Source organism: Pleurodeles waltl, chromosome 6 (assembly GCF_031143425.1).
Source record: "Pleurodeles waltl isolate 20211129_DDA chromosome 6, aPleWal1.hap1.20221129, whole genome shotgun sequence".
In the NCBI taxonomy this organism is placed as follows: Eukaryota; Metazoa; Chordata; class Amphibia; order Caudata; family Salamandridae; genus Pleurodeles; species Pleurodeles waltl.
Window position 1 is genome coordinate 496,855,871 of NC_090445.1, and position 27,291 is coordinate 496,883,161.

A 27,291-nucleotide genomic window follows, 5' to 3' on the forward strand; every position below is an offset into this window, starting at 1 on the left:
CATATTATGACAATATTTTTGTAGGAGCGAGTGAATGCAAACATACGTTTATTTTTAAGGCCAAATGGACATTCATGATGGACGGACTTGACCCTGTCATTCCAGGGGTGTATTACATTTGCGGGCATAATGCTTATTATCGTCTTCCCAAGGGATGGTGGGGGAGATGTTATTTGGGTATAGTGTTCCCAAAGGTTTATCAACTGGATGACGTATCTATGATTCAAAAGACATCTGGATCTCATAATATCCAGAAAAGAGAGACCGCAGCTGCTGTGGTAGGTGATATATTTGGAGCCATGATTCCTTCATTGGGAGTTGTGTTGAATTCCATCAAGATACGAAAGTTGTCTACTATAGTGGATAACATGCTGACAAAGTTTTCAGGTGCTATAATCCTGATAGATGCTGAGCTTGCAGCGGAAAGAGCTATGACTCTTCAAAATAGGCTTGCTTTAGACATTCTTTTAGCAAAGGATGGAGGCGTTTGCAAAATGATTGGTGCACGTCACTGTTGCACCTATATACCGGATAATAGTGTGAAGATTAAAACTATGCTTGCTAATCTAACAAAAGAAAGTGCAGATTTGAAGGAATTGAAAGAACCAGGAGTGTGGGAGAAGGTTGGAAAGGGAATAGCTTCAGTGGGTCATTGGCTTGGGGGAATTTGGAATGGAATATTATTGAAAATAATAGAAGGAATATTAATAGTAATAATTTGTGTATTTGGAATTTGGGGAATAAAAAGGGGAATAATAATGATTATGGAAAGAATTAAAAGAAGAAAAGAAGAGAAAATTATGAAAAGAATGGCAGAAGAATACAAAGCGCAAACTAGGGGAACCAAAAGGAAAAGGGAACTGACAGAATTTTAATGGAATAAAATTTGTGGGCTAAATTTGTGTGATGACTAGTAGTCATCAGAGGACGGATTGATGAAGCAGAAAATGAAGGTTTTGATTTATTAACGCTTAAACGTAGTGCTGAAATAATCATGTGTGATATAAACCGAATTAATTAAGATTGTACGGGGACAAAATGTGCCCTCAGAATAGTTTGCCATCATTTATACGCGTGCTTTATATAACGTGGTGAATCAGAATTGCACTAATCCGACATAATCATAAACGTGTGCTACGATTTGCTTGTTTGAAATGCTTTAGCTTAGCATTACTTTAGCAGAGGCTTTGGCCTAGTTGCCTGGTCTCACGGTTTAGATGCTCGTATTTTTCCACTGTGCTGTTAAACGTGTATTTTTGCTTGAAGCTGTACTTTTCCACAGAACCTGTTCGCATGCTTATCTTAAAGTTGGTGCCAGCCTGGCATATTTTCTCTCTAATTCAAGGTCGACTTGCAGGTGCGGACAATGGAAGCTCTGAGAGTAAGCTAATTGGACAACAATGTTGCAACTTGCGTACCCATCTCCAAGGATAATGTATGCTTAAGTAAAAGCTTGAGAACTGTCGTGTTTGATTGGTCAATTTGAAGCTAACCTATGAACCCACCAATGGAGACCCTACTGGACTCGAACTGTTGTCTATAAAAATCAGGTGCACGAGAAGAAATCAGATCATTACGGCCATTACCCGGACACTACACCATTTTGACTTCGTAGCTATTATGGCCCACTTTGCTGCGATGCCATTTTGAGAGACTTTGATTCTTTCTCTAGTCGAGAGAAAGAGACTTTAAATGATTCTTGCCCTAGAGACTGTAACTTTGATTTGATCCCTTTGCATGAAGTATTAGTTTTACCTTGCCGCCGTGAGGCAATTGCCCCGTCCACCCCTGCCCCATTTGTCCCGTCCCATGCTGATCGAGAAACGGTACCCATGATGACTGAAGAACGGTAACTGTGAGACGAAGACTTCCTTGTATGCTGATCGTAATTGGTAAATATGAAAGGAAATTGTAAAATTGCATTGTGTTTCTTTTAGGTAACCAACTGCTGATTTTTTGGTAAGATCCCTAGTTAGGAGTTTTCTAAATTAATGTTGCTAAATCGTTTTCGCATGAAGTCCCACATGCTGATGCTAATTTGAGGTTAGACGAGGTTTCCATATGTCGCACGATGCAATTTGAGATCTTGTTATGCTGACTAAATGTACGCAATTAGTTCATTACAGATTATCGTATTAGTGCTTTGCATTGCCATTATCGAATGCCTTGTGATTCAAATGCTTCATAGATTACACTTGTTTCGACGTTATGGACAGCTATTAATGTTCATATATGTTTATCATTTGGTGTTGAGACACATTTACATTGTGCTAGCTTTGTTAATATAGGGAAATAAATTCACTAACTTTGCAATAAACTAGTGTGGTTATTCCTGACTGAAAGGTCAGGGTTCGCCGAAATGTATTCTGGATTAATTATAAAGTGTTATGTTGTTCAAGGTGTTGCTTATGTTCGTTATTGATTATTGGTTTGATGTGACTGATCGATATAATAGTGCAGAGAGTTCCCACTAAGTCAAAAGATTCATCGGCCTAAAGAGCGTCCAAACGTAGGTAAATTTGTTCCCACGTTCCGCTCTATCAGTATAAGGCATTTTGCTAGGCACTTATATATTGCGTGATCAATGACATATTTATCTTGGCATCTAGCATTTGCAGTGTGGCAAAATCTTGGACAGCAGTGCCGTGTATTTACGCATTTCCATGAACAATAATGATAATATCTTTGTATTTAAATAAGTTTAAAATATTTGCTTTGTGAGATCAAAATGATTTTTACTGGTGCCCCCAGTCTGATCGATGCCTAGTGACACAAAACCCATGTTTGGAAGGCCTGTTCAGAATAGAAGCTTGACCTTGTTTTTGCCAGTTATATTAGTCCAATTTCACACATCCTTTTCTAACATGATAAAGGTCATGGTTTCGCTGCCAATACATATGAACACAGAGAATCCTGAAAGAACTCGTATATACGACATGATCATTCTGTTTTTTTTTACATTGGCAGTTTTAATGACAAAAAGACAGTATTGTGAGGCTGATGATTCCCCGTCATCCCATTCACATTTTATGTCTTCTTTCTGCATGCATTATAGCGCTTGTAACCTTAACAAGTTCCGCTCAATTAGATAATTTTAGCACAGTACTTGGAGGTGCAGTTCATTTATACAGGGCCTGGCATCATATGCCAGCACTCAGCAATAAAGAGGGTGATGGAAGAAAGGTTCGGGGGACCAGTTGCTGCTAACCAGAGCATCGCAACTTTCTTCTGAAAGGTGTGGCAGACAATTGAACACTGAATACAGATTCATACCCAAACTACAGTGTTGAAGTCAAACCCATTTCGGGCATGGTCTGTAGGAGTGTTTACTCTCTTGGTGCAAACCCTGGCCTTTTCCTTGCTAGGCTCCTTGTTTGTGCATTTTTCTGCCATTCTGCAACCACTGTGTATATTATTATGAAATGAAAAATAAAATGTCCCTTTTTGCTTAGTGAGCTTTTTTGAGCGCTTGGGAATGTCAACTCCTTTGTCACTGGCTAGAAGCCAGCCTGGTTTCTCCTTCAGCAGTTTCGACTTATCCGGCCTCACACTCCTGAAGAACTTTTTAAAGATGCTTGCTGTCAAGGAAAATTTCCTGCAGACCTCTTGGGATTTGCTGCTAGGCAATGAAGGGTCCTCCTTCTCTCCCTTTTTGTCTACTTCCGGTAGATCCAGCCAGTTCTCCACCAGATCTGCAAAAATGTTGTCTCCCAGGACAAGTGGTTGGCGATTCCTACTCTGAGACATGAGGGAAGAGGTCCAGTCTTCAGTGTCGTCGCAGACGCTGCTTTCTTGGCATCCTCGATCATGGCTTGTAGGTACTTCACGAGGGTGGACTGCACCTGTGTGAGGTAGGCTTTCATAATCTGAGCTCACTGATTGACATGTCCCGGGAGTCCAGCATTCCATGGCAGGCAGAGTGGATGAAGTGGACACAGTCTCTGAAAGATCCCTTTCACTATTCATAGTTCTAAAAGGCAGGAACGTGTGCCTTTGGCCACTGCCCAATGAGGAGTCTGTGCTAAACACATTGGTGGAGCGTGAGGAAAAGTATGACTGGCTTTCTTCTGAAAATCTTTCGACGATAGGCGACTGCTCCTGATGAGGTCTGCACTCTCTCCTTCCACTCACCGCCTTATGGCCCTCCCAGAAGCACTGGCATTGGCCGCCAGTGGAAGTCTGAATCGAAGGACCCCCTGAAATTTCCATCTGCTCTAGAGCCGTCTGGACCTGGAGGAGTTTCAGTTCTTGCAGGGCGCCCATCATACAGTTCATCTGTTCATGCAGCCCGTCTCCTACTTCCTTCATGGACACCTGGATCAGGCAAACACAAAAACACTAAGTCAGAAACGAAATAACACCATCAGTATATCACCACCTTGAAAAAATAACAGCTTTTAGAACAACCATGTCTATTACAGTAAATACAACACGTAATTTGGAGACTCATTACATACTTGAGTCAATATATATAATGATCAAACACAAACAAACCAATGAATTAATTCACTATTTGAGGTACATTGGCTAATATACCACCTGTCTGGGTAGCCTCATTGTTTCCCACAAGGAATAGGGAATACCGTGCACAAATGGTAAATGTGACCAATTTTAGCCCATGGCAACGTCATTTCTACACTGTTACCCACACGAATTCCCTTAGGCATTAAATAGAGGGAACTGCATATGCAAATCCCAGGTCCACGCACAAATGTGCATACTTTTCCGGATTTCAAATCTGGTACAACCACTGTTTGCACCATATTTGAAAGTTATCACAGCGTTCATAATGAGGACGACAGCCTGTAAATTGGAAGATCAGGTATTTTGAGGGCTACGCAACAGTCACTCATGATTGCAAGTCAGATATAAAGGAGCTATTTTTATTGAAAGAACATGCTGCATGACTTGAAACATTGACATGGTTTTCACTCTCTGTATCTCTTTCTAGTCCACAGTGCCTTTACCCTGGCAATGAAAATTCAAAGTGACTGACTCCTCCCCAAGGCGAAGAGTCCAAGACTTGTACAACCAGGGCCTTGCGTCCTATAGACTGCCACTGGGCAATAAAACATAGCACGATAACTGGCTAATGCACAAATAAATCACAACCCTCCTCTAAGAAAACCGCATATAGTGCTGAGATGGTCCACCTTGAGCCCATGCCCAGTACGAGGCAGAACAATGGACTGAGAATGTCAACACTGGGCATCGTGTAAACTACTTTTGAAAGGGCTCTTGTGAATATGCGGACAGGAGTCAAGTGAGAACCAGACGTCCCAATGCCAGACAGTCAAGCAAGCCACCAGAGGATGGTGGCTTGCCATCCCTTCTGGACGTGGGCACATTAGAATTTACAACCCAGTGAAGACACTTTGCACACCACAGTTAATTATGTTGTTTGTTAACAATATATGTGCATAGTTTCTTTGTGATTTCCTTGAAAAAAAAAGTCCATTCTTTTTTCTCAAAAGCGTTCTTGGGAAATGCCTTACAGGGACTTCCATCTAGGTTTTATTTTGTCCTCAGTATAGAATTCTCGTCTTTCTTTATATCTTTTTATCCATCTTTCCCTGGTGCTTAATATTTGAATGCCATATTGACTTCTCGTTTTCTTCCCAGGAACTATTTTTCTCCTTTTTCTGTTTTTCTTTGCCTTCCCCCAGAGCCAAGGTGAGGAGAAGAAAACGTTTTTCACTGTTTTGTGCCATTTACCATCTATGTGAAAAAAACAGACAATCAAAACAAAAATCAATTTTCTTGGCAACAATTAATTTTTAAAAATGTTCACACATCATAAATTAAACCCATGTGCTCAATTTCACCTATTGTAGTCTATCAATGACATTATAACTTAAGAAATCATTCTCAACAAAATCAATATAGGTGTGTAAACTAACACTCAAAATAATGTTTGCCTACTCTACTTTAGTGATTGGAAGGGTTACTTTACTCCTCAGTTCTAGACATGAAAAGGGCAACCGCAGCAGTGCCAATGGTGTTTTGAAAAAATCATTATGGCACAAAAAGAGCAATGCCTGCAGTCATTCCGTACATATAAATGTGGCTATAAAAATAAACAAGGTTCTAAGCAAAGCCAATTGCATTTTTATGTAGCCAGATATTTAAAAAAAACTGGCGAATTCTATATTTTGGCACTTTGTGTACGAAATGCACTAATTTGGAAAGAAAGTCAAAATACAAATTAGTGTGGTTAAAATTGCTGATTGAAATGGGAGCTGGCAGTAAATCTTTAAGCAGCATGCAGTTGGGAAAGTAATTGAAGGCGTGCGTATGATTAATTAGATATTTTGGGTATTTTCCACTCGTCTAACATGTTAGAATATACACTTTCTCTTGCAAAACTGAAACAGCGTGCAATTTCTGACGTTTAATAGTAGGGACAGGAGAGCAGAGGAGGCCTCGAGCGCCGTGAGGCGAAGCGGCACAGGCCCTTACAGTTCCTTTCACTCTTCATGACTGTAACCCTAAACCCGTGATGGCTGCTCAGACAGTCACATTCCAGGCGGATGACTCACTAATAGCTCCTTCTGCATATGGCATTCATGAAATAACCGCATAGCAGTGCTGTGCAGCTGCTGAGGCAATGTGCGTGCGAGAGAAAGCCTCTGATGTGAGGCCAACCATCACTGATCTGTTCTTAATTGTGCATTTACTGTATCTTTGGAACCACAAAACGCCACCTTTGATGGCCGGGCTGCAATTTATGTACATAGGGCTTCCTAGTGACCCCTTTGGTTATCCTGACCGACATCAAGAGAGGAAACAGTGTGGTGCTGTTCTTTCTTGCCAGTCCACTTTTCCCATTGTGGTTAATAATCTCGTGGTTTGTCTGCTCTGGATACTACTTTATGCAAAAGTCCTAGAAAACATATTATTTGGCAATTTATTGGGGCGGATACATTAGAAATGCAGGGCCTTGGTCAAGCACTTGGCCATTTCCTTTGGCAAAACGTCCTAGCACGGAGCCTAAAACTGACAAAATGTATCTACGTTGTATGCAGACACATAAGGCTTGACAAGTGAAGCTTTCTAATTATTGTGACGTTAAAGAGTACATATTACACACCTCATTCACCAAATCACATACTTACAAGGAGCTCAACTAACGGTGCAATAGCGACAATGCCTCATGTAGTACAGGTAATTTACAAGCCAGACTGCAATTGAAAGCCACCTAAAAATTATACCAGAACATGAGAACTTCCAAGACGGGTTGCACTAGACACTGGAGTGTGGCACCGAGTAGAAAAATGGGAGGATGAGGACAGAAGCTTCGTAAAGAAGTGGCACCCATCATTACTCTTAACATCAACTTAAGTCGTGCTCTGATACGTTATGATGATTACGATTATGATATCTTTTATAAAGCACACTCTGAGCTAGTACTTCTATGCACTTGGAGCCTTGTCTCCTGCAACAGTGAAGAGACACAATAAGCTGATAATGAAGATTTAGCAAGGATCTTAACTTGGTTATGACAGATTTCATATTTAGCTCTCCTGAGAGAGCTTTCCAGAAGTGAACTGGAACCAGTAAAATCATTACCTCCTTTACTACATAACCAGAAATCCATCTACCTTGGTAGTACAGTCCCAGAAGGTCATAAAGATCCAGCATTTCGGGAGCACAAGATCATGTCTTTTAGGTGGTCTCTAGCATACCTTGAATGTACACTGCTCATTAAATCAAACATCCTTCGTTCTGCATTCTGATGGTCATGAGGGCATAATTGAGACACTGTGAAGGTCTTCTATATCATTTAGGATGCATAAATACTTTATGGACTTCTCTATTCCGAATGCACTACACAAATCTAAAGAATATACTTACTAACCGATTACTAATATATCACACAGAAAGCAACACACAATTCCAATCACCATAAGTCAATCACACAAGGCAACGAGTTGCAATTCAACCTTAGATCAAAGAACAGCTCTGGTCTTGTTACACTGAGAACTTCTGAGATATTTCAAGGTGGACAGACCCCATTTACAAAGACTAGTCACATGCACAACTGCTACAATCCTTCTGCAGTTCCAGGGATGGCTTTAGGAGGGTGCGGCTGGTGCGGCTGCAATGGGCGCTGACCTGTAGGAGAGGCGCTGGTCTCAGGGGGAGCGCAGTTTTTTGCAATAACTTACAATTTAAAAGCACATCAACCAGAGTTCCATGTGCATCCAGCTGTCAGGCAACAATAAAAATGTCAAGATAACTTTTATGATTATTGTTCCTGACAGAGAGTGAGATCCGAGTTGTGTCCATTGGCAGTTTTGACTCGCCATAAAGTAGTGCAGAGAGTTAATATGCCAGCTGCAAAAAACAGACCTGTATTGTATGTGGATAGCTGAGTGGATTAGTAAATCCAGCCTTTACCAGAGCTTTAAAACAATTGAAACGTATGTGAGAGAGAGGCTATGGAGAGATAAGGGGCACTTTTGCCATGTGGTAGTGTGGGAATCTGAGAAGGAGGTCATTGGGGGAGGGCTGGTGGAGGCACCAAAAAAGATTGTTGCACAGGGCGCCACCAGTGCTAGAGCCGGCCCTGGCAGTTCTGTAGGAAAATGAAAAGTGACCTCTTCCACCAGGCCATCTCCCGAATATTTTAACCCCACTCAACTTGACATAATGTACCAGCCTATTCCCAATGACACCCCTCTATTTTAGCGGTATAGGAATGTCTTGGAAACAAGCAAACGATATACACAGTTTATACATCCCTCTGCATATAACGGTGTGCCACAAATGTAACGTAAGAGCCACTCAGAGCACTGCTCATACAGCACGTTGAGGACCATGTTGATATGAATTGTCCTGACTACATTTTCCTACTCATTCCAAGAACGACTACAGTGAATTATTTATTGAAAGATGACTTCCCCTCTAACGAGAAATTGCATAATCTAAATAGTTTATCTCAATATGGGGAAGGAAGAATGCGTGAATTCGAGAACTCGGGACATTGTTCTTTTCCACATGACAACTTTGACAATGGTTATTCTTGTCCACTACTGGAATTCAAATACAACACCATCCTAGTATCGGTGGTGGATGAATTGCAGCTCAGCTGTGCTTCTAATTGGTAGATTAAAAAATATGCTAAGAATCAAATATTTCAGCCACCATTTAGTAGACAAGCAACAAGTAACAAGAATGCAATACCTCACGTTGATTTGAAAACCCCAAAAAGATTCATCACTATTATTCACACATTTTATAATACTTCTTTGGTTCATGGTTTATTATTTTCTGTTTAAGATGATATTGTGGGTGAAGCTAAGATCAAGAGTATGTAGTAAAACAATTGAATAATAAAACATTTTTTAAATCGAATTCCCCCTCATCACTAGACAAATCCTATAACTGCTTATTTAGATATCACTTTAGAATGGAGGTGGGGTATCTACTTCTTAGAACTATGAGTAATCAACAGCTTCGTCAGAGGATAAGATATTGCTCAACTTAATAAGCGGGATACTTTGCTGGTGCCAAGTGCTCTTCAGGAAGAATGAAAATGCTGAGGTATTCAAGTGGTGGACGGGAGGGTGGCAAGAGGTCTAACAAGGGGAAGGAAGGAACTGCAATATTTAATGATTAAACTAAGTCGAATCATAACCTAAGGTTCACAGGGGTCCACAGGAGATACTTCAAGTCTAAAATGTCATATCTGTGCATAAATACATCGGAAAAAACAGGGAAACACCAATGAAGAAATATAAATAACAAATATAAAGTAACCAAAAATACAATTCAAACAAATGAGGATTAGTCTAAATTAATTTCTTTCAAATTAATTTGACACTTTAATTATACTGCTCTTTTTTGTGCTAATGGGCAGAGATGGAAAAAATGGGTACATCTACAAACACTTTGGCAAACCCAATACTTTTGACATTTGTGTGTTGTACATATCAGAAGTGTGCACGCTGGAAGAACGTTAAACCTCCTTTACTAAAACACAGACAAATGGGGCTAAAAACGGTGCTAAAGAATAATTGTTTTATTTTCTGCAGCATCCATCAGCATTCTCTCAGTCAGCTATTCACTGACTGACTGTAGATGTAAAATAGTCCTTCTTCCACTCCATGAAAGTGGAAGGAGACTTCCCCAAACAGGCAACAGAAAAAGAGTAAGAATAAAATACACCAATGGGCTGATCCAAGATGTGATTGACAATGTTTCAAGACAATTCTTAAATGATCAAAAGTAAAAGAAGCCAAAGGCTGAAGGAGACTGACCCAAAGCCCATCAAAGTAAGCATAAAATACAATCCATTCAACACGATGGCGCATGTGATGGTGCAGGTACCCCACACACATCAGACCTAAAAAGTGACTGGTCAGAATGCCAGGGTCTGCAGAATAGGCTCTGAGCAAAACAAATATGGATAAGGGCTGGGCCAAAGATCGGAAAGTGGGTTGTCAGTGATGCAGGAAAACGTAGAATATCCATAAGAAGTTCGTTCTTCCACAGCCCGGCAAAGACAATGTTTACGTGGGGTACTCCCCACCTCTACACTCTGTAAATTAACTCAAGCTCATTGTGTTCTGCATTTTAAAACACACGTTGTTGCAAGGTTACGTTATCTGCCATCTATAGTTGCATATTTTGTTGTCACAATATTTTTTCAGAATATACTGAAATGTCAAATACGGTACACTCAGCTCAGTCTCTGCTGGAGCCTGAAACCTGACAGTCCTTACTCGCTGTCAACTCCCGTTAAATTTGTCTTAGCTTCTCATTCTCCTCTCCAGCGGAAGGGAAAGGACACTCAGCCATGCCGCACAGGTGTCCAACTTTCACTGCTTGACGACACTGGCTTCATTCTGCCAGTTTAGCATCCTTCTCCTGGTCATCCACCCGCCATGTTGGGATGTCACAAATGAGGTGTGTGGTGACCATGATTGTGTGCATGAATCTCAGAAAGGAAACACCCTGTTGTGAGCCTCATGGATCACTCTGTGGTCATACTGACCGTCCTGTGATTCATGACACCGGGACATCATGCATCCCCTCCTGAGCGCTCCTTTTTAAGGCCACTGTAATCTGGTACCCTAGTCAATGTCAGAGAACCAAGGAGACCACTCAAGAATGCAATAAGCTGTCGAGTGAAAACTCAGGACTGTAAAAGAGGTCCATATTCAGTGATGCTAACTGCACGTTTAATATAACCGTTTAGCCTCCCGCAAATGATTGGATATCATCTCAAAGCCCTAATGTTCAAATCAAGATAAGGGAACCAATAGTATTGCAGCAGTTGCACTCACATGTTCTGCTTGGCCCTCCAAGCATAGCATGCAATAGGCACATGCCCCGTGCTCTCTGTTGCTTCAGCTCCTATGTGCCATGTGGACATAGGGAGTGGGGTTTGCTGATATTAGCAGGCCCCAACTCCATACCCAGATCACCCATAGGGGTAGCATTAACAGGTACATGCCCTTCAGGGCCTGTGCATGACAGGGCTTGCATCTACAATTACATCTGTGAGGATTCTACCAAAAGTCTGTATTCCAACGTTCTTGCATTTTATGGGAGGTGAAGTACAGGTCTGCAATGCAGACAGGGGGAAATATTTGGCGCCTACAGGCATTTTACTCACACTTGGCAGCCCTATGTCACAAGTGCTGTATGGAAAGTGAGATGCACCAGGGGCCATATCATAATCATGTTTTGTGTGCTGCGCTGGCGCAGGAGGGGACTGTGCCTTTCTTTTGCACACCTTCAGCACATACGGCACATACAGCATGGAACTCAGACTGCAGAGCTCAAACACATGAAAACAATTACTGAACTCTAATGTCACAAAACATGCACTGACTTTCAGAGTTAATGGATGCTTGGAAGCAAAGCACAAGTTGGGGGTACATGTGGGTGGCCAGCAGCCACCAACTTTTTTCACAGGATGGACACCGTCCACCCTGTCAAGAAGTTGGGTCCTAGTAAAATATTGTGAATTCGTCCAGCTGTAGTGGGACACTTTCAGCAGCGCCTGAAACCTTTATGCTTTCGTTCGTACTGAGTAGCAATGTTCAGGATTGGGAGGGGGCTTTTTTAAGTTTAAATTCCTGCTGGCCTAGAACAAAGGCTGAAATTAAGGGACTATCATGCCTCCTTTTGTTTGATTATCCAGGCTGGAAGTTGTCTGGAACCTCACACCTAGCTACAATGAAGAAAACAAAGGCACACAGCTTGTTATCACTCCACAGGTACTTACGAGGGGCATGGTCTTCACTTTATTTAGTCCCTGTATATATGAGATATGTATGCACTGTAAGAATGTCTGTGGGTTGGTCTGCCTCAGAATTTGCACAAATGGCAAATAATTAAATACCATTATTTTGCTTGATTTCTTTTATAGTGCTACTCTGGATATGGCTGGGAACGCAAAGCTACCCTGGCAAATTTTGTCAGACCAGCCTTCATAGGATGCATAACGAGTGTGTCTGACCACTACAATGGGACTTGGGGGGCCGGGTGGGTTCACGTTTTTCATTATATATTCAAGTGTATTAGTTTTTAAAGCATAGTAAAAGGTGACCTTACAGTGCATCAGGATATGGCAATCTTTACTGGGGCTCTTTAATGATTCCTTCATCTTCACCCTCTAACAGTGCCCCACTTGCACATGTATTTCATTTGCTTTAAAGTGCCTCTTTTACCAGCATAGGGTGTTGGAGCACTTTACATCACACACACACAAATACAGAGACAATGAATTATCCGTGTGTAAATTGGTGTATAGAAAATGCTGCATAAGACAAGGGGTACCACAAGATGTAGGATTCACATATCACATGTCATCCATATTAATAGGCATTTTAAGGGTGCATGGTCTGAGGAAGCATAAACTCGGGATTCAGAATGTAAGAGAGTGGCTAGGGTTGACTTTACTATTAATGAATTTCTATCCAAACAAACCCTTTATAGCAAAATTAGGATAATATAAATTAGGTTAAAAAAACATAACTTTCTAACCTGTTTCATGCAATTTGCATGCATCTGATTATGATCGTAACTTGTGAAATGCACAACCACAAAATGATCTCTGTGGAAATAGCAGTATCCCACTGAGCTATGCACATAAAATACTGTACTGTGATCTGCATCATAAACATTCTTTGCAGCTGGCACATTAACCCTCTGTGCTACCTTAGATAAATTAAAACTGCCACTAGACAAAACTCTTATCTCTACAGCAGGTACATTAATTTCCAGAGTTACCCTGACACTTTTATTGTTGTCTGAAAACTGTTGGATATACAAGAAACTCTGCAATGCTTTTAAAACTACTGCAGTATTACCAATCTAGCCCCTCAGAAACAAAAGCGGCCCCCACCCTACCAGCCTTCAGGGGAAATGCCCAATACCTGGTACAACCAGTCCAGCCTTGGCACAACTCATCCAATGCTGAGTGTCTGAGTGCTTTACATCATATGTAAACATTATACATTGACAATAAATGAGTGTGTAAATCAATGTACCAGATGCATAACATAATACAGTGAGGGTTCCAAGCTGTGAAAGTCACATGTCCTTCATAGCTCCCTGTGCTATTTTAGAAGGATTACAAGTTGTGAACTGCAAGTTACAAAAGGATCTGTGTGTTAAAAGCAGTAACCCACACACCTACACACATAAAATAAAAACCTGGCATCTGCATACTGCGTGATGTGCTTTACTGTAGACATACTAACCCTCATGCTACTTGGATTCAAAACTGGGACTAGACAAAACACAGATCTCTCCAACAAATGTGCTAACCTCCAGAATTATTTTACCATTATTAGTATTCCCTGAGATGTACTGGGCACACAAAGATCTCTACACCAGGTGCCATAAACCCATAATATATTTTAAAATTCAGACTTTGCAACCATTTAAGCAGAACTGATTTACTGCCACATTTCCCATTGCTGCCAACTTTTTGGTGGCAGAGTTTTGAAATTAAAATGTGTAAATTATGGCCCAGATTTTGTGTGGGTGTTGTCTAACTTTTTGGCACAACCCCAACACAAAATCTCACTTGTTAAATCTCTCAGTGCACTCAAATGTAGTTGTAACAGAACTGCTAAACATATGCCTGAGGTGTTAAGATCTCATTCCACTTCCTGTGAGGTAGTGGGTTGTGATGGTAAGTGTGATGCTATGTGCCGTGATGTCATGCGCCATGATGTCACTTGCATACTGCCTAACTTGGTTAAATCCCCTACTTCTGTTTTTTTAGGACTTGTGCCCTGCATTGAAGATGTGAATAAGAAATGTGCAGCACAGAAGAAGGGATGAGGGTATGGCCACGGGTGCAGATTCCAGCTCATCTGTGAGCCTACAGGACAAGCATTGAAATCTCTGTCTTTCACCTGCATGGCATTCAGTCAGGTATAAACTTCACACAGTGGCAAGGCACAAGTGCACAAGCCAATCTGGGCAGATGTATCACAATTTGCCCAGGTGCTATTTCTCTTTGTGAATTTGCGCAAGCCAAAACCTCCCCGGATCTGCGCTAATGCAGATCGGGAAAGAGTGATTTCTAACCAAGCACAAGGAGTGCTTGAAAGCACCAGGAGTGCTTGAGACATGGAGTCATCAGTTAACCCTGCATACTGTTTTAGCGCAGAGGACAATAAACAGCGACGTACATTAAAATTGTGCAGTGGGCCAAACCTAGGCACAAGAATAATTTTGTAGAATTGCCATAATCTTGCAAGTAGCAAGAATGTGATGAAGACATTTTGTCAAAGATGTTACAAATTAATATGCGTGTGAGAATGTAAAAAATCCATTGTCTCTATTATTTCGTTCGTAAACTGCAGTGTGTGGCAAAGCCAGAATGACAGTATTTTTGGAAAAATTACCAAATGCATGGGGTTGCTGAATGCCCCTATAACACTCTAGAATGGAACATAAAATGGCATCACATTGTAAGATTTGTCTGGGATTCCTCCTCCACATCATGGTTAAATCACCCGTGGAAACGAGTTTGATATGTACAAAACGTTCTGCTCCTGTTTTGTGCTTGTTGGGCTTTTCAGACAACATGATTGGCTAGAATGTCCCAAGCTCATTAGGCGAAGGGTGAAAGGAAACCTTGATGAATGTGGTGCATTCTATCCTGAGGAGGGGAGCAGACTCTTTGGGGATCCTGTCCAGTCATCCTAGTATTAGAGCATATGATGTCAAATAAAACAAGCATTGTCAAAATAGGTCTCGCCAATGGAAAAACTGTTGGCGCTGCCAATATATGTTTTAGCCATGTTGTACACCAGCATAGCTGCTGTTCAGCATGACTAAAAGTTAGTTGGGTGAAGGAAAGTGGCATGGAGTGGACTGTCATAAAGTGAATTAGAGTGCAGAGTTGTGGAGCAGCCTGGAGTGATGAAGCGCAGTGTCATGGAGTGGTGTGGACTGTTGTGGAATGGTACAGCGAGAGTGTCATGTCATAGAGTGTAAGGGCACAGAGTGTCATGCAGTGGAGTGGCATATAGTGTCATGGAGTGGTGTAAAGCAGAGGGGAGTGGTGTAGAGCAGAGGGGAGTGGTGTATCGGGTGTTGCGTAGAGTGCTGTATGGTAGAGTGGAGCAGATTGTCAGAGTGGAGTGGAATCAAGTGGAGTAGTTTAGGAGAGTGGAATAGGGTGGACTGTTGTTGATTGCTCTAGAGGAAAGTGGCATAGAGTGTCACAATGGAGTGGAATAAAGTGGCATGGAGTGGCATGGAGGGAGTTGCGTAAAGTGTAGGAAAGAGGAGTAGAATTGTAGAAAGGCCTAGAGTGGAGTATAGTGTCATGGAGTAGCGTGGCCTACAGTGAAATGCTGTAAAGTGCAGTAGTGCAGAGTAGATTGGCATAGAGTGCAGTAGCAGAGTGTATTGGTTTTGAATAAAGTGGTGAAGAGTGCATTGGCGTAGAGTGCAGTAACACAGAATAGAGTGGTGTAGAGTGTAGTGGTCTAGAGTGGTGCAGAGTTGAGTGCAGTGGCATAGAGTAGATTGTTTCAGAGTAGAGTGAAGTGGTGTAGAGTGGAGTGGCTCAGGGTAGAGTGGAGTGCCGCCGGGTTTAGTGCATAGGTGTAGAGTGGTGTAGAGTGCAGCGGCGTAGAGTCATCTAGAGTGCAGTGGCATATAGTAGTGGTGTTGTGGGGTACAGTGGTGCAGAGGTGCAGAAGTGATTATAGTGCTGAGGAGTGATGCAGAGTGTGGTCGTGTAGAGTGGTGTAGAATTGAGTGGTGCCGAGAAGAGTGCAGTGGCACAGTGCAATGGCACAGAGTAGAGTGGCACACAGTAGAATACAGAGGATTAGCATGCTGTGGCATAGGCTGATGTAGGGTGCAGTGGCATAGAGTAGAGTGGTGTAGACTGCAGTGGTACAGAGCAGAGTGGTGTAAAGTGCAGTGGCATGGAGTGCAGTGATGCAGTACAGATTCAAATGGCATGAAGTGATGCAAGAGTGTACTGGCATAGAGTGCAGTAGAGTGGCGTAGAGTTGAGAAGTGCGGAGTAGAGTGCAGTAGCAGAGAGTGCAGTGGTGCAGAGTAGTGTGGTGTAGAGTAGCACAGAATAGAATGGTGTAGAGTACAGTAATGCAGAGTCCTGTAGAGTAGAGTATAGTGGGATACAGTGCAGTGGTGCAAAGGAGTTGGTGTAGAGTGCAGTGGTGTAGAGTGCATTTGTTTTGAGTAAAGTGGAGTTTAGTCCATTGGTATAGAGTGCAGTGGCTTAAAGTAGAAAAGCATAGAGGACCATGGCATAGAGTACAGTGGTGCAGAGTGGAGCAGCACAGGGTGCAGTGGCAGAGAGGGCAGTGTTGCAGAGTAGACTGCCGTAGAGTGCAGTGGCATAGGGTGGCAGGGAGTAGAGTGGCATAGAGAGCAGTGGTATAGAGTACAGTGGTGCAGAGTAGAATAGAGTGGTGTAGAGGGCAGTGATGTAGAGCACAATGAAGCAGAGTGAATTAGAGTAGAGTGCAGTAGCATGGAGTCTTGCAAAGTAGAGTGTAGTGGAGTACAGTGCAGTGGAGCAAAGTAGGTTGGTGTAGAGTGCAGTGGCATAGAATGCAGTGGTTCTGAGTAAAGTGATATAGAGTGCACTAGCGCAGAGTGGGGTCAAGTGGCGCAGGATAGACTAAGAGTGGAGCACGTAGAGTACAGTGGCAAAGAGAGCAGAGTAGATTAGAGTGGATTGGCACAGAGTGCACTGGCGTGGAGTGGTACAGAGTGCACTGGCGCAGAGTGCAGTGCAGTGTTGCAGAGTAGAGTGACAGAGTGGAGTGGTGAGTGGTGTAAAGTGGAGTGGCGTAGAGTACATTGGCAAAGAGTGCAGTTGTGCATAGCAGAGTAGTCTGGGTTAGAGTGCACTGGCATAGAGTAGATTGGTATAGAGGAGCGAGGCACAGAGTCAAGTGGCATAGACTGGAGAGGTGCTGAGTAGAGTGCAGTGACGATTTGTGGAATGCCCATTACTTTTGCACAGACATACAGTTTTACTGATAAAAGTATACAGCACACAAACTGAAATGTTATCACCTGATGTATTGATTTGTTTTGATCGTATTAATATATTTGTTTCCACCACACTTCAGAATTACCAACAAATGTGCTTCATCAAGCTTTTCTAATTCTGAGATATTCTGAAATATCTCAACAGTTTATGTACAGACATTTAAATTGTGTTGTGTGCTAGAAAAAAAGAACATCTTATTGCCTTCCTTAAGCGCTGCCCCAGTAGCCAGCAAGATTGCTACATAAATTCTTACTTTAAATTCAGAAAAAAAAGGTAAACACCAGGCTCCCTAGAAGACAGAGCCTGCCCTTAGGCCTACATCTTTGAACACACAGCAAATGTGACAAGAGAAGAACAAGATTTAAAGGCCTGTTTACAGACATCCAGTAGTGGTGGAAGAATATAGTAAATAGGGTTAGGGCAATGGAAATGATGGACTCAAGCTGGACAGCCCAAAACAAATAGAGACAGTAAATAGAAAGCACGCAAATGTCAGTTACAAACTACAAAGCCAATGGTAGGCAATGGGCAGAATGCATTCCCAGGGAAGCTTTCCAAATGTCCCAAAGTTGTTGTAAGCAAACCAGACAACTACGCTGTCTGTTTGACTTTGACCTAAAAAGCGGGGCTGGATGAGAAACTCATCCCTATCGTGGCCAAGGGCGACAGCATAGGGTCTTGGAATCCCTGTAATATTTGATTACTTACCCCACATTTATCTGAACTTGATAATATTTTCTGGGTGTAAATCCTACACATTATGCAGATTGGAAAGTAAAAAACAACAAACTCCAAAATAAATGTATAGTTTAATGATTATCGTTTATTTTACCTTGTATGAGATTTCTGTTACAGTGTCTTCCCTGGCGCTCATCTGTATACCTGCCAAAAAGCTGCTCACTGATAAGTCGGTGAGGATGCAGGGAGCTAAAAGTGGAATGGCACATTAAATCAGTATTTATGGATTACCAATCTCCTTCTATATTTGTGGAAAAGAAGGATATCCAGTGACTGTACCTCTGATTATGAGAACGCACAGTCAGTATGTAGGATCCAGTTTCAGATCCCTTAGGTTTAAGGGCTCTCTTTGCATTCTAAACAATCTCTAATAACACACTCGTGGACTGTTGGGCTGCTAGATGTGGAAAGTTTTATAGTTTTTTTAATTAACTCTGTGAGCCATTGTTTCCAGTTAGCCGACCTGGGTTAGGAGCGTGTACAGGAGGAGTGAATAATGAAAAGTAAACGCGAATGTCCAGGAGCCATCTGCCATGTTCATTTCAGTCTCACGTTCCGATCGCTTTGATCGAAGAGTACGTCCCAGCTGCCAGCCAGAGTTTTTACATTATGAGGAAACTCATGTTACAGACATAAAACACCAGAACATATGCTCTAAGCTAGAGACAGAGCTCTCCCCTTACCTCTCCGGACTCTCAGCAATGCTGCTCGTCCTAACCTTGCCTGCGTTACCAATGGGCGGCTGTTTCTCCCCTCCGCCACATCCATCGCAAAGCTGGATTTATACCCGGCCAGGGCTCCCATTGGAGGCGCTACGTCAAATCCCTTGCAGGCAAAGGGGTGTAATTAGGCGGCGGTGAGTGACACGGGAAGAGCGCTAATGACGAGGCGATCAGGAAGTGGACATATGTCGCCTTGACCGCGTTGTTCACTTCGCCAATTCCATTAATCTCTCGCTCCTACGAGCTGCGGCACCGCCATGCAGGCCCCATGTGGCAAGGGTTGATTGCCTTTATTATTTCTCACTAAGACATTCTTGTGTCTGTATTGGTTAATTCCTCCCCAGAAACCTTTGTTTATACCACAAATAATGAAGTTTCCCTGAAAAAGATGTAAGACTATCATGGAAATAAAAACATCTGAGCTAACCTATTCTCCATCCAAAGTCCATTTACTCCCTTTTTAGGGTCGAGCGCTCTGTCCCTGGTGTAATCTCTCTATGGGCTATTAACCACACCCATGTCACTCCCATCAGTTTGGTTGGTTTGTGGGCTTCCCTTTTAAAATTCGCTTGATTTCATTAGTGAATGGCGTGCATACGTCATGCCTTTTCCGTGTTTAGCTCTCCTCAAGTGCACCAACCAACTACTGAAAATATACGAGGCTCGATGTTTTCCGTATGGTTTCTGGACTACGTTTTCTCTTTATTTCGCAATGAGATCTCGCTGGACAGTAGTTGAGCGCTTTGCATGACATCGACCCTGTTACATGGATAATTGCACTTTTGCCGGCTACATGGATAATTGCACTATTGCCCATACGTTTCACTGCAAGCGTTTCATTGCGAGCGAACTGTGTGTCTGCTTTGCGATGGTGGCCATCGGCTCGCTTATGTGAAACTTTTACTTTTCGGTTTATGTGGCAAGAAAAGTCCGGTTAGTTATATGAAACTGTTTTACTTTTCATTTTCAGTTTATGTGGCAAGAAAAGTCTGGTGGGAGTTTGTAATGCTAATAGCTCTGACGCGAGCAAACGCGAGACTCATTGCATTGCATTAGTGGGAGGCCATTAGTTTAACAACAAGGGTAACAATAAAACTGGTCTTGGGTTGCTTGTGTTCTGACTCAGGGAGGACCTGACGTGGCCTTTGGGCTGGGCTATTCCCCGGAGGAGCAGGGCCAAGGCTGATTTGTATATGGCTGGTTCTAAACTGAGGTGAAATGGTGTGCAAAATAACAATGGACTGGAATGTGGCCCAAATAATTACCAGTGGCAGAGATTAATTCAAGTATTCCATCACCTGTTTGTATACTTTAGCATTACTTTAAGAGGGGCTCCGACTTAAAAAACCTGTTCCACTTTCCATGTCTTACCCAGGTATGTCTTTTCAAGTGTTTGACGTCACAGAAAGTATAAACAGACATAAGATGTTGGCACCATCCTGATTATTGCGATCCTGCATTCCTCCCTTTTCATCTGCATATACATGCAAACGCACATGTGCACACATTGACATATCCAATTGACGCCAGAGGTCAGGTCTCTGGCTTTGTAGAAAATATTTTCTATGGGCCTTTGGCCTGCTCATGAGGCACGTCAATGAGGAGGTTTTATACTGCAGACATCAAATATCAGCAGAGACATATACAAAATGTATACAAGGTGTATGTTAGAACTGACTACGGGTTCTCTCTCATACACAGCTGAATACATGGGTCCACATCCAAAGATTATTAGAAGATTCTCCCCCAGAATGGGGAGAGCTAGACTTTAGGAGGGCATGGAAGTGCCGCACAGGGCAAGATGGCCTGGCAACAGTCAGTGGCCTAGTTGGCTATGGCCCCCGCCTTTCCACATGGTATCTGGCATCATACTTGGGATGACATGATTGATGAAGGCGTGGCAGTGGCATGGGAACAAGTGAGAAAGGGCTCTTTGTTCCTGCCCCCCACAGCAACATTCAACAAAGCCACTTTGGGATTCTTATTATCCCCACCCGCCCAACCCTTGTTACCAAGGGGACCAGGTGGAAGGTCAAACCACATGCTTACAAAAACTATTGATGCACAAGGAGTGATTGGGTTTTATGCAACTAGATGCTTACCTGATTCTGGGTCCAGGAAAATAATGTCAGGTAACACTCCAGTAAATAAGTGTGCTGTGTGCTGTAAGTTCTTGCTTACATATGTTTATGATAATAAACAAAGCCTGAGATGTGAATCTCCAACCAAAAGACAACAAATTTGGATCTCAGGCTGTCATTTGATGACCGTGGTGTCAAAAAGGGGTGGTAAGTCTCCTGTGTCAGAGGTCATCAATGTGTGACCTTCATAAGAGGATGGAGTTGTTTATAAAACTGGTTGTTGTGATGCCCATCTGGAGGTTTCAAACTTGTGACTTAATGCCAGTCTTGCAAACACTGTACAGTCAGCTGGCTTAAAGCAACAAAGCTAGAAGCCTATATTGCCATCACTGCCCTCATTTTCGGAGGGCGACAACAACTCGCCAATTTAGAATAACCTTCTCTTATTCTGCTTTGATTCCTGTTGTGCTTAGGTCTGGTTCTACCACTAGCAGGCTGCACGTTTTTTGAGGCTCACGGCTGTGACAACAGATGTTTTGCCTCTTTACTTACAAATCTGCATGTGGGCAATCTCTGCTGCCTCACAGGGTAGTAGGTGCCTTGTGGTTGCTTCTGACACCCTCAAAGGCAGCCTGTTCCTGCCGTGAACAGGAAGCAGACTCTGGTCTCTTCTCTGTGTACATTGCCTTATTTTCTCAAGCTCATGAAAATTGTCAGTACATTTGACACATTTTTGGCACTCAATAAGAACTATTTGCACACAATACAGCATGGTGACCAAACTCTATTCTGAAACTGGCACTCTATAATTTGTGTCTCCTCTACCACAGTACGTAATCTACTGAAAGTACTCTGGACTTCTACTATTCTACTTCTATTTCTTATACATATAAATAATTAGATAAAAGTACACAAATTAATGAATTCATTCATTCATAGGTTGATGCCTCGCCTGGCCACAATTATCAATTTCAGCCTGGAACATGTAAGGAGTCAAGCACCATCTTGACAGTGGTGACCAGGCTGAAACCTGCATTCTGATACATGTATAAAGTGTGTGTTGTGGTATCATTAATGCCTCTCTTGTACGGATGTTATCAAAGGAGAAATGAATTGGTACTCAGAAGCAAGTCAAGGTTACTAGGAGCAATACTATGACAGGAGGGGTTGATTTTCTTACTACCATCTACCAATTATGTGTTTTTGCATAGTTTTAAATGTCTCCACCTTGGCAGCTACATAGCATTTACAAGCATGCTCCTTAGCTTACGTAATTACAGCTGGCTATACAAAACTGGAAACACGGACTACTGTTGTTCTTTAATATCTGTTGTTTTTAATACCATAGACAATAAAATGTTCATAGTTTGCCTGGACTAGACAATGGGTGCTACAGGGACAGCCCTGAAATGGATTTGTTCCTTCTTTATAGACACAGGAAAGTACACTCAGCAAGACATGGCCTATAGATTCCCGAAGGCTCAGCTGTTCCTCTTCCCTTTAATGCTCAAATGCTTATTCTGGCCCAACATGGTTGGAGCGCATGGTCGTTTGTGTCAGATGCATTCTGGACACACATGTGCATCTCAAAGGTGTGGTGATGCCAAAACTGTATGCTTAAAGCAACTTTAAGACTGGATGGAAATTAATTAGATTTCTGTTGAATAAGAGATAACAAATATTTTTCTTGTATTTTTTGATAGTGGATCATGTTTACAAACAAGACGGTCAGGCTGTTATTAAAACCGCTCTCTAGCATGTTTATTCAGTGTCAAAGATTACGCCTATCCAGGGCACCGAACTGCACATACTGTTAATTCAAGCACAGGAGCTATCTAGATTGCAATACTGTTTTGGTGATACTTACAGAAAATTAAGTGCAATTAGCAAATATATTGTGAGGCCAATCATTTGGTGATCAATATGGAAAATACAAAAGTATTGGTCCTAGGGAATAAAAGCAAACCATACACATGGTCAGTCAGGTACCGAGTGATCGATCAAGTCTCAAGTACAGATATCTAGGTATGACCTTTGATAATTACCCTTTTGCTGCTATGCATCACCCTGCCCCCCATGCCCCCACCCCACCTGTGTTCAGCCTTCTTTTGGCTATTTGTTTGCACTTAAAACTCCATAACTTTTTGTCCACGTAAGCTATCCAAGTCAAATTTGTGTCCTTTTTTCAAACTTGCTGGGGGATTCTAAAGGTCCCAGGGTTTGTGGCTTCCCCTGGAGGGAACAGAGAAATTAGCCAAAATACAGCTACATTTAGTTTTTTGGGGAAAATGAGAAAAAAGTGCTGCAGAATAAACTATTGTTTTTTTTCCCCTGCAAATGGCATTAACAAAGGGTTTGCGGAGCTAAAGTCACCATCTTCCCAGCTTTCAGGAACAGGCAGACTTGAGTCAGAAAACCAAACTTTTCAGCACAGTTTTGACATTTTACTGGGACATAGCCCATTTTTCCTATTTTTGCACTTTCAACCTCCTTCCAGTTAGTGGTAGAAATGGGTGCAAAACCAATGATGGTTCCTGGAAATCTATACATTTCTGAAAAGTAGAGAGAATCCCTAATTCAGCAAGGAACGATTTGTGTAAATCCTTCAAGGTTTTCCTATAGAAAGTAACAGTTGAAATGAAAATATATTGGAACTGAGTTGAAAAAAACTGCAATTTGTGTCTCTGTTTTCATCTGTAACTTCTTCTAACTATGGCAGATTTCCAAAAGCAATATACCATTATATCAGCTGGACCATTCTGGTTGTGGTGATAAATAGGGATTCTAGGTTCACCAAGAACCCAAAGTACCCAGCGCCAATAACTGAGCTGCACCTTGCATGGTTTTTCATTGTGTGCAGAGTAAACAGCAATTAAATAGGTAAAATATAAAGACTGGAAAATAGGTATCAAGGAAACCTATGTATTTCCGAAATGAGCACAAGATATGGAGTTGAGAAGCAGTGGTTATTTGTACATCTCTGAATGTTTGGGTACCCATACGTGCATGTGAATTAGAGCAGCGTTTCCCAACCTGTGGTCCGCGGACCCCCAGGGGTCTGTGACACATTCCCAGGGGGTCTGCAGGCCTGGACCGGCATGAAGGCACTTCTCCAGCCGGGCCCTCTGCAGAAAAATGTGCTGATTTTTTATCTGGTTAATAATTTGTGGACAGCTTTAAAAGCACTGCAAAGTTCAGTGTAAGCTTTCGGACAAAAACAAAAGTGTCAACTCTGGTGATTAATGTACCTGCTGGAGATGTCGGAGTTTGTCTATTGGCAGGTTTGACTCATTGGAGGTAGTGCAGATGGTTAATATGCCAGATGCAAAGAACATGTATCATGCAATGAACCACATTTTATGTGCATAGCACAGTGGGTTACTGCTTTTGTCTCAGAGAATCTTTTGTAATTGTGCAGTTCATAAGTCACAATCATAATCTAGCACAGTGAGTTATGAACTGCCAACAAAGAACTACATGGAACAAATTAGAAAATTATATTTTTATCCAATTCTTTCATTATTGCAAAAAAAGGTTTGCTTGCATAGGAGTATGCTATTATTAAAGTCAAGGCTAGCCACTGTGTTATGTTCTGAATCCTGAGTTTGTGTTTCTCCAGACCAAGCACTCTTAGAAAATGCTTAACAGTATGGATGAGGTGAATCCTACGCCTTGTAGTCCCCTGTAACGTTTTTTAACACCCTACACTGGTATGAGAGGTGCTATAAATCAAATTAAATACATGTGACAGAGAGGCTATGGAGAGATGAGAGGCCTTTATGGTTTTACTTCCTTTGCCCACCACACATTAAATTAAAAAGTTTATGTATCTTAAAGATTAAAACAAAAATCGCTTGGGAAATGTAGAATGTGACTTGAGGATTCAGCTTTCCTAAATAAAACCAAACATTGAAAAGTTAGTCGCCAAGATGCAGCACCAACTCTCCCATTAAAGTTTTCCAATTATTGCAATTTTTTCCAATATAAAATAATGATATGTTTACTAATTTGAGTATTTGTTTGGCATGTACTTGTTTGTGTATTTTCTGCGAATTACTGTTTTAATGTTTGAAATTTAAATCGTACAAATCAGTGGGGGTCCTCAGGAGTCAAAAGGTTGGTAAATACTGAATTAGAGGGTATTTCTAAAAATGTACTTCTTTTTTACACACTGTGTTACATTTGGATGGCTCAAATGCAGAGAAAGACAATTGGCAATAACAATTGTTATACTATTCTGTGTTCCTCTAAGTCTCCCAATAAAAACAGTACCTCATATGTGTGGGTAGGCCTAGTGGCCATGACAGGAAATGGCCCCAAACCCAATGTGGGCACATCATATTTTTCCACTGAAAACTGTCCCTTTTTTTGTAATGTGCCTAGCTATGGATTATGGGCCCGAGCTCAGCCAGCACCTAGGGAAACCTACCAAACCTGTACATTTTTAAAATCAAGATACCAAGGGTAATCCAGGATGGGGTGACTTGTATGGCACTCACCAGGTTCTCAAAGTTTGTCTAAAAAACACATTTTCCTCACATTTCTGTGATTGAATGTTCTGGAATCCGAGGGGAGCCACAAATGCCCTTTCACTCAGCATTCCTCCAAGTCTCCCAATAAAAATGGTACCTTACTTGTGTGGGTAGGCTAGTGCCTGTTACAGGAAACAGCCCAAAACATATTTAGAGACGTCAAATTTATCTTTCACAAAACAACCTGGTTTTGCAAGGGGGTAACCTGCATTTTTGGACCCAGGCTTGGCGGCCATCTAAGGAAACCTACCAAACCCAGATATTTCTGAAAAGTAGACACCCAGGGGAGCTCAGGAAGATTTGGCTTGCATAGATCCTCCAATGTTTTCTTACCCTTCCTTGTCGCAGGCACTTGGCTCACCCACACAAGTGAGTGTGTTTATCATGAGACTGAGGGGAATGCTGGGTGGTAGGAAATGTGTGCTGGTAGGGTGATTCCACACAGAAATGTGAGTAAAATGTTATTTTGTTTGAGGTTTGCATTGGATTCTGGGTAAGAAAACATTGGGGTGAGTGTTTGAAATGTTTCAGCCCTCCATCCATCATCCTTTTGTGTTACAAAAGGGCAATCCACATGTTTTTAGCCCTTCCTTGTCACAGGTGCTTGGCCACCCACACAAGTGAGGTGTCACGTTTATGAGGAGGCCAAGGGGGACGCGGGGTGCTAGGAAATTTGTGCCGGCGTGGTGATCCTACAACTTTCCCACACAGAAATGTGAGGGAAATGTAACTTTTTATCTAAGTTTGAGGTTTGCAGGGGATTTTGGGTAAGAAAATACTGGAGGATCAACACAGGCCACACCTCCAGCCAAGCGCCAGTCCATGCACACTGCCAGCCAAGCGCAAGCCCACACACACTGCCAGCCAAATGACAGTACACACACAGCCAGTCAAGCACCAGTACATGCAGACTGTCAGCCGAACTCCAGTACACACACATAAAATGTTTCCCTGGTATCAAGTGGCTTTCTGCCCCTCTTGGGGGCAGCTGAGCCTAAAAGTATCACTGATCTGCCTCCAAGGGAGGACGAAATCGCCATAATGTGTGCCCAAAAAAAGGGAAAGACCCTTGCCTATGGGGCCGCTCTCTAACATGCCCATAAACATATCCCTGGTGTCTATTTGTCTTTCTACCCCTCCTGTGGTGGGGGCAGATCGAGTGTAATAAACACCATCTGCCTCCCAGGGGGGCAGAAAGACTGTGTCCATTTTTTTGAGGAGGGTGGGGGCATCAGCATTCCCATTCTGAGCGTACCCAACCCCTACACAAATAAAAAAGTAGTCCCTAGTGCCTACTGGGCTTTCTACCCCTGCCCAGGGGGGCAGATTGTGGTTGTTGCCTATATCTGCCCCCTATGGGGGCAGGAAGATTGGGCTCTTTTTGGGGGGGCAGTGGGGGCATTAGCATGCCCTTTCTGGGCAGCCATCACCCCTACTCTGGCGAAAAAATACTCCCAATTGGGGGGCAAATTAGGGGCTTGTGCCCCCATTTGCCACCTGGGGAGCATAAAAATCGTGTTCATTTTTTTGAGGAGGGTGGGGGCATTGTCAAGCTCATTCTGGGCAGTCCCCTCCCCATTCTGGGCAGCCTCCACCCCTACACTGGCTAAAACAAATACTCTGTGGTGCCTAGTGGCCTTCCTCCCCTTCCGGGGGGGGCAGAAAGACTGCTAATTTTTTAGGAAGGGTGGGGGCATTGT

General features: G+C 42.4%; 1 protein-coding gene across 3 annotated transcripts in view; it reads right to left on the reverse strand.

The window, feature by feature from the left end:
- Positions 1-488: 488 nt before the first annotated feature.
- Positions 489-27,291, reverse strand: part of INKA2 (inka box actin regulator 2) — a 69,027-nt gene continuing 42,224 nt past the window's right edge. For 2 of the 3 annotated variants that reach the window (XM_069238658.1, XM_069238657.1), the window contains exon 2: positions 489-4,314. In XM_069238658.1, coding sequence (XP_069094759.1) covers positions 3,268-4,314 — 1,047 coding nt within the window. In that variant the 3' untranslated portion in view covers positions 489-3,267. Of the gene's footprint in view, positions 4,315-18,939; positions 18,991-27,291 lie in introns of those variants that run through there. The other variant, XM_069238659.1, reaches the window with a different exon arrangement.